The 13,022-nt window shown below is 41.7% G+C and overlaps 1 protein-coding gene across 1 annotated transcript in view; it reads left to right on the top strand.

The window, feature by feature from the left end:
* The first annotated feature begins 275 nt into the window (after positions 1 to 275).
* Pcyt1b (phosphate cytidylyltransferase 1B, choline) overlaps positions 276 to 13,022 on the top strand; it is a 67,819-nt gene continuing 55,072 nt past the window's right edge. Inside the window, exon 1 of the mRNA XM_057760288.1 lies at positions 276 to 486. Coding sequence (XP_057616271.1) covers positions 370 to 486 — 117 coding nt within the window. The 5' untranslated portion in view covers positions 276 to 369. The remainder of the gene's footprint in view (positions 487 to 13,022) is intronic.

The raw sequence follows: 13,022 nt of genomic DNA on the forward strand, positions 1-13,022 counted from the left end.
AGCAGGCCAGCCAATGGGCCCGGGCCGCTCCCAGGTGGAGTGGTACTATGATGACAGTAACCAACCAGCGCGCTCCATGCAAATGAGGATACTGTATCCGCACCAGACGCTCCAGTGCTGTCTGGTTGTTATAGTGATAAACTGAGGCCCTGCCTCTGGGCTTCTCTAAGAAAGGGGTGGTGTGTGTGTGTGTGTGTGTGGAGTGTGTGTGTGTGGGGGGGTAACCTTTTTACTTCTCCCCAGGGAAGACAAAAAAGAAGGGAAGAAGGGGGATGGGTAGGGAAGAGAAAAATACGTGACAAAGAAAACATTCTCTGCCTGGGAGGAGACTCCCAGAGGGTGTAGAGCTGGAGGGAGCATTCACTGGCCATGCCAGTACTTACCACTGATGCTGAGTCAGAAACAGGTATCCCAAAATCCCTTTCCAATGAGCCTCCCTCAGAAACCATGGAGGAAATAGAGCACACATGCCCACAGCCTCGACTGGTAAGTAAAGACAAAGGATGGAAATGAATGCGTGGCTATGGCACAAAAGAGTTCCTTCTGTGCCCGCAGCCAGCGAGGAAAAAGCGATGCTGACAGGATTTTCATGTAAATGAGAATGGAGCGGCAGCCTAATCCTTCTCAGCTGTTTATACTTAGCTCCTATACCGGACACAGTTCTCAGCTTACAAGGCATTATTGTATTGGCTGGGTAGGAAACGGGCTTCTCGGGATATGTTGTGTTTTGGGGGTTTGGGGAGGAGAAAGAATGATCTTTTCTCCCCTTGTAGGTGCATTGTCATCTAGAGGCAAAAATTCTACAGTACAGTTTTTAAAATGTTTTTTTTTTTTCTTCACAAACCTTGGACTGCTTCCCTGGTGAAGTTCTAAATTTTAGCTGGGGAATGATCTGTCCTCCTCGACTGTGTTTTTTTCTTTCTTCTCTTTTCTTTTTCTTCTTTTTATATCTAATGCCTGTTTTGGAAAAAAATTAAAAGGACACGGATGCACAACTCCCTTATTCCTTTGATATTTTCAAAATAAATAGTCCATCGAGGATGCATCTAGAAATAATTTGCATTTAAAATGAAGCGTGAACCTTTTCGGAGGGTACCGGAGGTTTCTCGTCAGGCACTGGCAACCTGGAGACACCACATTTATTTAGAATGGGGTTGTATGCCTTTAAGAATGAAAGTACGGAAACAGGGTACGAGCTTCCTTCCCAGTAACTGCGGCTCCATTGATCAGCCTCTTTGCTACTGGTTCTGATCCCTTAGATAAATGGGGAAGTTTCTTCTCAAACACTTTAGCAAAGTAGCCTCAAGGAATTAAAAACATGTCAAATGAGTTGTGGGTTTCCTGTGGCTTGAAGTCCTATAGCACTTGGGGAAACTGCTCTTTGAACCCCCAAATCCAAGACACACACAGGAGTTATCCTTTCTTCAGTGATTCCCCCAAGTTAAATGTAAAATGTTTTCATTGGCTGTGGAGTCTAGAGACCAGAGAGATGGTTTTTTAAAAGGATATTTTTTTTATGTAGAATTTTCTGTGAGCCCCCTCCCCCATAATCTGGGCTTATAGATTCCAATGCTAGCCCATTACGAAAGTGTTATTTCTTTAAATAAGGTTTTGAAGGCAGGCTTGGATCAACTTTCTGAGATCAGAAAAGCAGGGGATGCTATAGCAGAGCAGTTTTTATGTTGTGAAGCATGTGTTTTGGTAGTTTAGTATTAGCAGCTTCTTATCTCTTTATCCAGCGCCTGGATGACATGTCTCCTGTAGCATCCGTGCACTTATGTCATGTAAATTGTTATGATAAGTTGCTTACTGAAGGATTCCTCTGAGCCACTAAACAATTTACGCTTTAGCATTGGGGGAAAAAATGACCACTAAAGGTCTGTTACAAAATCTCCCAGAACATATAAATATGTGTTTAAGTAAATGCAGTACACAAACTTGAAACCATCTGTGTTTGAACAGAGAGGGCAGTGGAGAGAAATGAATGATTCAGGACCAGTTCTGCTCCTTCTTTTCTTCCTCTTTCATCTCTAAGCTACTCTGCTCCATGGTTTGCTGGCCTGAGAGAGGTGGGCACAGATTAGGTTCCGTTTGCTTTTCCACGTTCTCTTTCCACAGCTTCTCTCGGGCGCCACATCTTCACCTTCCACACTTTTTTAGAAAGAAGGAATTGAGAGAATTCCTTCAGAGAATATAAGTAACTTCTTTTGACACGTTGAAGGATCTCCACTAGGTACTAAGCCCAGAACAATCTACCTAAAGAGTATAAACTCATTCCTGTAGAACATACTCTTCAAGGGAGCTACAGTCTCTTCTGTCTTTTTGGTGGTGGTGGGTGTGTGATGCAAACACAGCAGAGGTATGAGAGGCAGGTACCAAAACTGAGCTGTTGAAATAATTGTTTTGATCTACTTTGATAAAAAGTTTCCATGAGCTGCTGAAATTGACTGTTTAAATTCCCGTTTAAACTAAATTTTATGAAAATTCTTTTTTCTTAGGGACAAACTTTGATCACTGTAGAGTTAGTTTATGTTCTTGTTTGTTGTTTTTTCTTTTTCGAGATGGGGTTTCACTGTGTAACAGCTCTAGCTGTCCTGGATCTAGCTCTTGAAGATCAGGCTGGCCTCGAACTCACAGAGATCCGCCTGCCTCTGCCTCTGGAGTGCTGGGATGAAAGGCGTGCGCCACCACCACCTTGCTAGTTTGCTATGTTCTACATTTTTATTTCATCATCACAACTAACTTCCTTCACCTGGGATTTTATTTCAGTAACTAAGGCGCATGCTACTTGAAGTTTTTTGATGATGATAAGGAGGAGGAGTAAAACAGGAAATTACCATTTCGTGTTACCTAGTTCTTTCTGTTGATCATGAAGCACTGCTAATAACTTTGTTATCCAAATGCTATAAAGTCTGTGTTTCTCAATTCACTCCATTCATCCATGACCCCTGATCATACATGGGTCACTTATGATACATCTGTCAACAGAGTATGGATATTGAGTTGCGTTAAGTATCTTTAGAAAGTTCATGAATGATTTGAGGGAGGTCTGCTTAGGAATGAAACTTCATACTCAAATTCCCAAGTCATCAAAAGGAAGACAGAAGCTGGCATCTCCTGAATAAACAAGGCTTTAAAGGGATCCATATTATTTTAGGTGCAAATCTATAATGGTATTGATGCTATTGGATCATACTTCAAGGTGATTTTTTTTTCCTTTTTTTAAGATGGGATTTCTCTGTGTAGCTTTGAAGCCTGTCCTGGAATTCACTCTGTAAACCAGGATGGTCTCGAACTCACAGAGATCCACCTGTCTCTGCCTCCCGAGTGCTGGGATTAAAGGAGTGCGCCACCACCACCTGACTCAAGGTGAAATTTTTCTGAAGGGAGAAACACATAGTCTTCCAAGCTGCTTTAGTCCACATTGCAGAAAAATTCAAAAGGAAAAGACTAAAGAGAATAAATTAGGATTGCTGAAGAAATTATAAAAGTAATCACCGAGCCGGGCAATAGTGGTGCACGCCTTTAATCCCCGCACTCGGGAGGCAGAGGCAGGTGGATCTCTGTGAGTTCGAGGCCAGCCTGGTCTACAGAGCTAGTTCCAGGACAGGCCACAAAACTACAGAGAAACCCTGTCTCTAAAAACCAAAAAAAAAAAAAAGTAGTCACTGAAATTTATTTCACTTTTGTGGTAGTTTATATTTCAGGAGTATAACCTTATTGCCCTTATTACCATAGTATACAGTTGGAGATGTTTCTAAGAATTTTTCATTATTATATTTATTCTTCACTGGCTTTCTGTTCTTTAATGTTTTCTGCTAAAATATGATGTAAGGTGACTCAGAAGCTTGGACGTGAAGAAGAAAAACTGAGTGGCCTTGGGTGATATGATGTAACAACCGTCCTTGGAAACCTAACTCCTGAGGGAGGAGCACTTCTTTCAGGCATGGCCTGTCCTCAAGTCTCCTTAGCCCTTTGAGTACGCCTAGACAAATCCTCTGGAGCCGGCAGGGGCTCTAGAAACCCTTCCTAACAAGGACCAGCTGTCCTAAAAGCTGTCTGCTTGAGGATTTAGTTAATGACCTTGATCAAGTTCTTCTAGGGGTACATTCTGATGGCAGAAGGAAGCTGTAATTCTAGCCTGCAATAGTCACTTCCATGAAGATGGATGTGTCACTGATCAGCTTAGAAGGCTTTGGAAAAAACAAAACAAAACAAAAAAAAGACTGGTTCAATATGCCACGTTAGCAGGAGTTCATTTGGGGTTTTACTTCAAAGTGGAGTAGTGCCAAGAGACTGCTGTCTTGCAGAAGGTGCATTATGTCAGTTGGGATGTAGATACTCACCCACTGGTACTCAAAAAGACAACTGGTCTTCCAGCTACCGGCATGTTTCCTTTACTAGTATCATCATCTATTTAGCCACTTAGAGTAGCATGGATTTTAAGAGCAAGGGCTTTTAATGTGCTGTATTGGTGGAAATAAATGACCATAAGCTTCCTTGGTTGTTTACTCTGGCCAACTGGAATTCTGCCCAAGGTTATAGTTAGACATCTTCCTTCTGGATCCCTGTACAAATGCAACATCCATTTCTTACAGATTGATAGTAGTCAGGTGTATTGCCTATGGAATCAATGAATTTATTCCTCTCACTATTCTTCCAAAAACCCATTTGTCTAATGCTAAACCCCTTATGGGAAAAAAAAGCTTAAGTCAAATAAAAGATCAGTACTTTGGTTTATTTTGGCGTTTGGGCATATAGAAATCACAAGGATGCATAGGTCATCATTCAGACAGTTGGGAGTTAAAGCATCCAAATAATACAGGACTTTAGAAAGTAACTGGGAGAAACCTCAATCCCTTACCAAGCAGATTCACAGCCAGTCAAGGGCCGACAACTTCTAAATACAGTAATTTAGCAGGTGATGTGGAGAGAAATAAGTGACTCCAGGTCCCAACTTTAAAGATCACTTCCACTTACTATAAGACAGTAGTCTGGTATGTGAATGCATGCCAGGATGCTGAAATCCCTTAAAATAACATTTTTTGTAAGTGTGACTTTAATATATTAAGCTCTCTTTTAAAAAATTTTTGAAGATGAATTTGTTCATTATGTATAATGTTCTGCCTGCATGTGTCCCTACAGACCAGAAGGGGGCACCAAATCTCATTACAGGTGGTTGTGAGTCACCATGTGGGTGCTGGAAATTGCACTCAAGACCTCTGCAAGAGCAGTCCCATGCTCTTAACCTCTGAGCCATTTCTGCAGCCCTTGGTTGGGCTTTCTTAAAAGCTATATTTTATCCATTGAGCAGTACTTCCCAGCAGGGAAGACTCAATTAACCTTATCCCCAAGTTAAGAAAAGTCCCACCATTGGAGGGAAAGATTTTATTTCCTGATTCTCTTTTATATAAGCCATATATATTTTGGGACAAGAAAGGAAACAGTCTGGAGCTAAGACAATGACTCAGTTGGTAAAGAGCTTGTCTTGCAAACATGAAGACCTGAGTTTGATACCTAGCACCCATGTAAAAGCTAGGCATGGTAGCACACATCTATAATCCCAGCACTGGGAAGGTGGAGGCAGGAGGATCCCCTAAACTTGCTGGCTAGCCAATTTTGCTGAACTGGTAATCTTCAGGTTTGGTAAGAGACTCTATCTCAAAATACAATGTGAAGGGCAATTGAGGAGAACACTCAGTGTTAATATCTGGCCTCCATACCTACAAGTGTACCCTCACATGTGTACACACACACACACACACACACACAAAGGATCAGTCTATTTGTTAGGGTCTCATTGACCTGTTGTGAGTGGCACATGCCAGCCTTTAGAGCAGTGCTATCCAATAGAAATACAATTCAAGTCACACATATAATTTAAAGTTATCTAGCAGTCACAGTTTAAAAACTAAAATCAATTGTAAAACTATATCTTATTTAATGTCATATATCATTAATTACTATTATGTCAAAATGCCACCCATATAAAATTATTTGTATATATTTGTGTGCATATGATGTGTGTGTACATGATTGCATGTGGGGTGCATGAGCTGGCACATGTGATGGCAGAGAAGTGCCACCACATCCAGCGTTCACATGGGTTCTGGGGATCTGAACTCAGGCCACCAGGCTTGGGTAACATGTACTCTTACCCACTGAGCCATTTGTTACTGTTTATTCATGCAAGGTCTAAAATCCAGTACACTTAAGATACATCTCAATTCAGAATAGAGTTTCAAGGGCACAGTGGCCGCATATAGCTTTAGAGGAAACTCAGACACCTTTTTGCCTAGTCCAGTTCATGATGAGCTCTGAGAATTCACAATAATAAGTACTTTTTATAGTGTACAGTTCATGTAGGGCTGGGACTGTAGCTCGGTGATAGACCACTTGCCTAGCATCCATGAGGACCTAGGTTCAGCCCCCAGTACTGCCAAAAAAGAGGAAACTTCGGTGTTTAATACACACATACATACATGTAGCCAGAAGAAAGGTTGAACACCACCTCTCATTTTGTACTCTCGTATTTTCTATGTTAACCTATTCTGTTTCAGTTAGTGGGCTATTGCAGTAATCTAGATGGGAGCTAATGAGTTTGAGGTTATGGGGGTAAGTGGGGAAAGAACTGGACAGAATTGGAGATATTAAAGAGACAAATGCATCAGGATTGATAATTTAGTCTAAGAGTGGGGCAGGGTCAAGGAAGACTAGTTTTCCTAGATCCAGCAAGCAGGTACCGTCACTGCAGGGGAGCATCAAGAAGGAAGAGTGTGTGGGTGATGTGAAAGACACCATGGGGATTTCCATTTACTATTATCTAGTCAGTGTTTGTGGAGCTCCAGGGAGACTTTTAAACGGAAGATAGAGATTGTAAAGCTGCATAGAAGAGATGGACATCTAATTGATAACAGTGAAAGTGGGTCACCTTCTGGATTTCGAAGGAAGTGGATTGAAATAATTATCAGAAAAGATGCCTCAGGATAATACTAATGGTGGGTGACTCACTCCGGTAATACCAGCACTTGGAGGCTAAGGTGCTGTCCTGGCTAGATTTATGCCAACTTGACCAAAATAGAAGTCATTTGGGGAGAGGGACTCTCAGTTAAGAAATGCCTCCAAAAGATTTGCTTTGGACTAGGCTTGATGGTGCCTGCCTTTAAATCCCAGCACTTGGGAGGTAGAGGAAGATAGATCTCTCTGAGTTCAAGGCCAATCTGGTCTACAGAGCAAGTTCCAGGACAACTAGGTTTGTTACACGGAGAAACCCTGTCTTGAAAAAAAAAAATAAAACCAGAAACCAGCCAACTAACCAAACAATAACACAAAATCCAAATCTAACCAAAACCAATCATTGGTCACCCTAGACAGCCCTGTGACAAGGCTAACTCTAGGGGTTTGTCTTAGTCAGGGTTACTGATGTAGGAGGGTCATCTGTCTATGTGTTACTTTCATTGGTTAATAAAGAAACTGCCTTGGCCTTTTGATAGGCCAACCCTTAGGTGGGTGGAGTAGACCAAACAGGATTCTAGGAGGAAGAAAGCAGAGTCAGGCAGACACCATGCTTCTCCTACCCAAGACTGACGGTGGTTAGAATCTTCCCGGTAGTCCACCACTTCGTGGTAATACACAGATTATTAAAAATGGGTTAATCAAGATGTGAGAGTTAGCCAGTAAGAAGCTAGAGCTAATGGGCCAGGCAGTGTTTAAAGGAATACAATTTGTGTGTTTTTATTTCGGGTGTAAAGCTAGCCGTGCGGGAGCCGGACGGATGAAAAGCAGGCCCCCCGTGTCTTATCACTACAGGTTACGATTGCTGGGGTAAAACACCCTGACCACAAGCAACTTGGGGAGGAAAGGGTTGATTTGGCTCCCATATCCCAAGTCACAGTGTGTCGCGGGAAGCCAAAGGAGGACTCTGGAGGCAGGTGCTAAGGCGAAGGCCATGGAGGAGAGCTGCTTCCTGGCTTCTTCAGCCTGGTTTCTTATAGAACCCAGGACCACCAGTCAAGGAGTGTCCCAATCGACAATGGGATGAACCCTCCCTCATAAATCACTAACTAAGAAAACAAACTGGGCCCCTCTACATCAGTCAATCAAGAAAATACACCACAGAGTTGTACACAGCCCAGTCTTCTGGGGGCATTTTCTCGATTGAGGTTTCTTCTTCTCAGATGACTAGCTTGTGTCAGGCTGACAGAAAACCAGCCAGCACAGACTCAATGCACACTAAAACATCCTTGTGTGTTCTTGGGGAGGAGAACAGAAGAGCTGCAATTAAATCTACTAGAATATTCCTAATTCTTGCCTGTGTGTACATGAAATATGGCTAAATTTAATTTAATTTTATCCCCCGAATATTTCCAGGCCAGACGCCCAAGGAAGACACTTAAAGAGCCAATAGAGGAAGGATTTTGGAAAGGAAAGAGAAATATATTGCTTAAATGACTGAGAGATCAGGGTATCAAGGGGAGGGTAAGTTCCCAGAGAGAACATCCCAAGTCAGCAGAGAGATCAAATAAGGTGAAAAGTTAGAAGGAAGAATTTCACATTGGGTTCAGGAAACGGTCAGTGGTTATGTTTTGGTAAAGCCCTGTGAGTAGAGGACAGACAGCAGGCATTAGGCTAAGGAACTTTAGAGTGGGAGCCACTGTGGTAGGTGTGTTTGACTTGGTGCTCCAGTCTCTGCCACTCCTTGTTTCTGTTTCATTTTATTCATTTTGGGCCAAGATAGGTTGAATAATCTCATGATAAGACACACTGGCTAAATAAGTGTAAGAAATATTCACAAAGTACTTTGAAATTTTACATTAATCTTGCACAAACCACTTCTGACTTCTGCTTTTTTGTCTCAGGTGCCTCCTCAAAAGATTGAATGTATTCCAAATCGTATTTGTTATATTCTATTCATTGTTTAAAGAAAGCTATGTTGAATCTTCTCTTCATGTGAACAATAACCTCCTAATTTACCTGTTTCATAATACTGAGGTTTGAAACATTGGCTTTCTTCGAGGCTTGGCAGTATCACATTGAATTAGAGGAGCTTTCTTAACAGACACTGTCCATCTAAGTTCAGTGCTTTGGGTTAAAATCCAGCAACAGGAAAAGCAATAGTCTTGAAGCTCCTGTGTCTTTAGCTAAAGCCTGAGCAAAGCTTCTCAGTGACTCATAGGGAAATATACATAGAAAAAGAATTATTTCCTCTGACAGGGGGCAGGATGAAAAGGAGAAAAGGAGGAAGGTAGGAACGAACTAAGGCATTGCAAGCGGGGCCTATTTTCTTCCAATAATCTCCCAGGTAACAGCGTCTACCTTGCTAGGGTCTGATTACCCGTTAGGCTGGCCTCGGACCATAGTATTATTGTTTTAACATTCCTACCTTCCTCTTTATCCCAGCATGAACTGGGTTTTAAGGGAGGCTGGAGAAGCTGACCCTGCTTGGGGAAAGACAGTTTAGCACTCAATGCTCTTGAAGGCGGACTTGAAAACACAGTGATTAGAAAGTAAAGCAGCCCTGGTAGTGTAAGCCTGTGTAATAATGTGCAGGGCCACACAGGGCTAGCCTATTGAGCAGGATTCATTTTCATATAATCTCCTCCCTCCAGCCAAAGTCTTTGACTTGGTGTTTTTGTTTTCCACTCCGTAATTCATGCATGCTGAACCTGACATCAGTGTAAAAGGACGCTGAGGGTTATTTAAATGGGCATTTAAGAAAAATAACAACAGCAATAATAGGTTAATAGAAACATCATGAATGATGTGTGGAGCTTATTGCCAAATGAATGATGTTGAAAGCACGTTCCTAGGACACACAGGTTTCTATGCTTCATCTCTAGCATGCCTAATAGTGACTGTAGGCACAGTCACATAATAAAGTGTATTGTAGCGCCAAATTGTTTAGTTATAAGGTAATTGTTCTATGTGGTTCCAGGCTGGTGGTCTTACTCATTTTTCTCTGTAGGTGATGGAGAAATGGTATAGCCATTCATAGTCACATAGTCACACTATAACTGGGCACTGTGTTGAATGCCCTATGTGTGTTCAACACATTTAAACAGGCCACAGACTCGTGGAATAAGAACTACCATTCCCTACATTATAAGAAAATCAAGGAAAAGAATCCCAAACACTAGATACTAATGAATTAAGCAGGGATTTCAAATTGAATCTGTCTGACTTCTAAGCTACATATACGTCTCAAATCAGTGAGCCACAAGTTACCTGCTCGAGCTCCCAAGGATTCAGAAACAACGTGTGTGGCTGTAGTTGGAAGAATGCTGTATTTAACCCTTCCATGGCACATTTTTAATTTTCAGGACGGGGGTGGGAATCAAATCTGATATCTAGACTTTGTAGTACAATTAGAAATTCAAAGTGAGTACTAGTTTTTGCAATGCTGGAGAATGAGCTCGGGCCTTTTCGTTTAAGACATGTGGTCTATCACTGAGTTACATCCCAGTACCAAAGGAAAGACTTTGACCCAGTAATTCCTCCCCAAAGAAACCTGTACAGATGACCACCCCCCACACACAACTCCCTAGTATGTTTTACCCAAATGCTCAGTAGAAACGGTCTGGTAAATATGTTCTAGTATAGCTATATGGCAATGAGAAAGAAGAACAATCACCAGCCAGAATGCAGCTAATTCTCACAAGTCAGACATGATGTAATATGTAGCACATAGTCTCCTTTCCATAAAATACAAAGGAAGATGGACACACGGCTCACCAGTGATGTTAGAAGTCAGCATAATAGGAGGGGCATGGAATGGATTGATAGTAAAGGCTTAGAGGGGAAAACCAAAGAGCACTCACTTGTTAAGGCTGTCTAATCCTCCCCATATCCACCTGTCTCTGCAGGAATTCTGCTTAAATCCGTCTTCTTCACTCCCACAGTCTCCCAGGACGGAACCCTGGGAGCAACATTTTGAGGACTAATAGAGGAAGATTTTCGTAAGGAAGACAGAATAATATTCTTGATATAGATGGGTGATCAGGAGCCAACGACACCATCGCCTCATTGATAATTCCATTGTTTCCCCATAAAATCATAAATTAGCTTTGGCTAATTTATTTTAATTTTTGTAGAGTCTGTCTTTTTTGGAGCATATCTGTCCATTGCTCAGAAAAGCACTTTTATTATTAAAATTCGATCTTGCCCATGCTTCAAGCTGAGACACGTTAGAAATAGCTGTGCTCAATCTGAGTGCATAGCAAACCTCCTACACTACATAATTTGTTCTAATGCTTGTTTCTTCCAATCCTCAGCAATGTTTTCTATATGTCTTCTAAACATATTTTCTGACAAAAGAGTGCATTTTAGTTTGACATCGGGGTTTTCCCCCCTCCTACATGTTAGTTACTTGTTTTACTGTGGCAGGAAGAAGAGATTTTTTCTCTTTTAAATTACAGGAAACTGAAAAAATACTTCTAAATATTTATCATTATATATGACAGTATGTTTAAAGTGTTGGGTTGAGTATCCCATGACTTGAAACATGAAACTTAAAAGAATCATTTGTCTTCATGTTCTGAATGCTTCATTTTAGAGCACTGTGATAATTACAATAGCTTTATATTCCTCCATTAGCTGATATCTTGAAGTATGATATATGCTCAAACTGGAGCATCTTGGCATTTCTAATAATCTTCTGCATAATAATTTTCATTTTAGCTGTCTTCTTGTCAGATGGCGCTAAATTATCATTGGTTGTGCCTAACCATGTGGTTGATGCAGAACTCATACAGGGAGTAACAGTAGCCTCTGTCTTTCTTCCTCCTTTTCTTCTTCCTCCTCTGTGGCTCATTGATTTTTTTGTTTGCTTCATTTTATTTTGTTTTAAGACAGGGTCTAATGTATCCCACACTGACCTCCAACTTGCTGTATAGGCAGAGATGACCTTGGCCTTTGGATCTTCCTGCTTGTATCTCCCCTGTCCTGAGATTATAGGCATATGACATCAAGCCTGGTTTTGTGTGGTGCTGGGGATTGGAATTCATGGCTTTGTATATGCTAGGCAAGTCCTCTGCCAATTGAGTTACGTCCCCAATCTAAGGTCTACCGTTTTCTTCTTGTTCACCTGTGCTGCTTTTTTTCTTGCTTCTCTATTTTGTTGTAATACATATTTTTTGAAAGACTCATTATTTTAGATTATGTATATGTGGGGGATAGGCACCTGAGTGTGGATTCCCTCAGAGGTCAGAAGCATGGGATCCTCCTGGAGATATAGGCATCTGTGAGCTGCCTGGATGTGAGTCTGGGAAACAAATTCAGGTCCTATGTAAGAGCAGCATGGGCTCCTAACCATGGAGCCATCCCTCCAGGCCTTCATTGCAGGAAATGTTTCAAGCCACTAGCTGCTCTTGGGAGTATCTGCCACAAGGGCGTTGATCAAAGCCTAGGTGAACTACAAGCCAGGCCACCCAATTTGAACTCTCCCCTTAGGACACTGACTTAGGGTTTCTCTTGCTGTGAAGAGACACCATGACAACTCTTATAAAGGAAAACATTTAACTGGGGTGGCTTCCAATTCCGAGGCTTAGTCCATTATTGTCACGGCAGGAAGCAAGGCAGCATGTAAGCAGACATGGTGCTGGAGAAGGAACTGAGAGAGTTCTTACATCTTGGCCTGCCGGTAACAGGAAATGGGTGTCACACTGAGCAAAGCTTAAACAAGGGAAACCTCCAAGCCCACCCCCACAGTGACACACGTCCTCCAACAAGGCCGCCCCTACTCCAACAAAGTCACCTCTCCTAATAATGCCACTGCCTATGAGTTTATGGGGGCCAATTACATTCAAACTGCCACAGACACTATATGTAGACTTTACCACGACAGGGATGGAATGCCAGTATAAATTTATATGTTAGAATTAGGTATTAGTGATGCTGCCTTTCTTGACTACTGAGATCAAAAGGATATATATGTATATATAAATATAAGCGCAGGAGTCACTCACTGTCCATCGCATTGTGTTCTGCTTTTTGCACAATGAACCAAGAGGCTACGAATTCCAAAT

Source organism: Chionomys nivalis, chromosome X (assembly GCF_950005125.1).
Source record: "Chionomys nivalis chromosome X, mChiNiv1.1, whole genome shotgun sequence".
NCBI lineage: Eukaryota > Metazoa > Chordata > Mammalia > Rodentia > Cricetidae > Chionomys > Chionomys nivalis.